The sequence below is a fragment of the Azolla caroliniana genome, unplaced genomic scaffold (genome assembly GCF_043228905.1).
Source record: "Azolla caroliniana isolate FFs.n. ecotype wild unplaced genomic scaffold, voAzoCaro1.0.p SCAF_17, whole genome shotgun sequence".
NCBI classification, from domain to species: Eukaryota; Viridiplantae; Streptophyta; class Polypodiopsida; order Salviniales; family Salviniaceae; genus Azolla; species Azolla caroliniana.
Window position 1 is genome coordinate 11,957,056 of NW_028230452.1, and position 860 is coordinate 11,957,915.

Genomic DNA, 860 nt, shown 5'->3' on the forward strand with positions numbered 1-860 from the left:
ACTTTCAAAATGCTCGAGTTCTAAATCAACGACAAGCTCGGTGGGCACAATTTCTAACATGGTTCAACTTTGTGATAACATATCGACCAGGAACACAACAAGGTAAAGCTGATGCCTTATCAAGACGCTCTTATTTTGCACCAAAACCGGGGGACCCAACTTACGACAATCAAGAACAAGTCCTTTTGAGCCCTAGTCGTCTACGATTAATGGTGACAAATGTTGCTGAGACAACTTTGGATTCAAAATTTCTCGATTCTATTCGCTCAAGCATTGGTTCAGATGATTTTGCACAAGATATTTTAGACCACATTGTTCCAGATCGTGCTTCTTGTTCACGCTCCAAGTTTTCTCGCATGGATTATGGGAACTTCAATTGGCATGATGGGTTGCTTTTTCGAAACAACCGTACTTATATTCCTGATGGACCTTTTCGACTTGAAATCTTGCATCACTGCCATGATTCACCGCTAGCTGGATATTTCGGAGTTTTGAAAACATTAGAGCTAGTTACCCAAAACTATTGGTGGCCTCAGGTTTGTCAGTTTGTCATAGACTATGTTTACTTGTGATGTATGTTGTCGATCAAAGATGCCTCGACATCGGCCATATGGTTTGTTGCACCCATTGTCCATTCCAGATGGTCCGTGGAAATCCATTTCTATCGATTTCATCACAGATCTCCCATCTTCCCAAGGCTATGATGCAATTCTTACAGTCGCTTTACAAAAATGGCACATTTTCTTCCATGTAGAAAAACTTTTACTAGTCAAGAATTGACAAGTCTTGTTATGTGAGAAGTTTTCAAGCACCATGGCCTTCCAGATGAAATCATTAGTGATCGTGGACCACAATTTATT

At 40.5% G+C, this 860-nt stretch overlaps 1 protein-coding gene across 1 annotated transcript; it reads left to right on the forward strand.

Annotated features, from left to right (window-relative positions):
* The first annotated feature begins 209 nt into the window (after nt 1-209).
* On the forward strand, nt 210-572 carry LOC147853124 (uncharacterized). The gene has a single exon (XM_087332837.1). It carries the CDS (start codon nt 210-212, stop codon nt 570-572), a length of 363 nt encoding a protein of 120 aa, XP_087188963.1.
* The last annotated feature ends 288 nt before the right edge of the window (nt 573-860 follow it).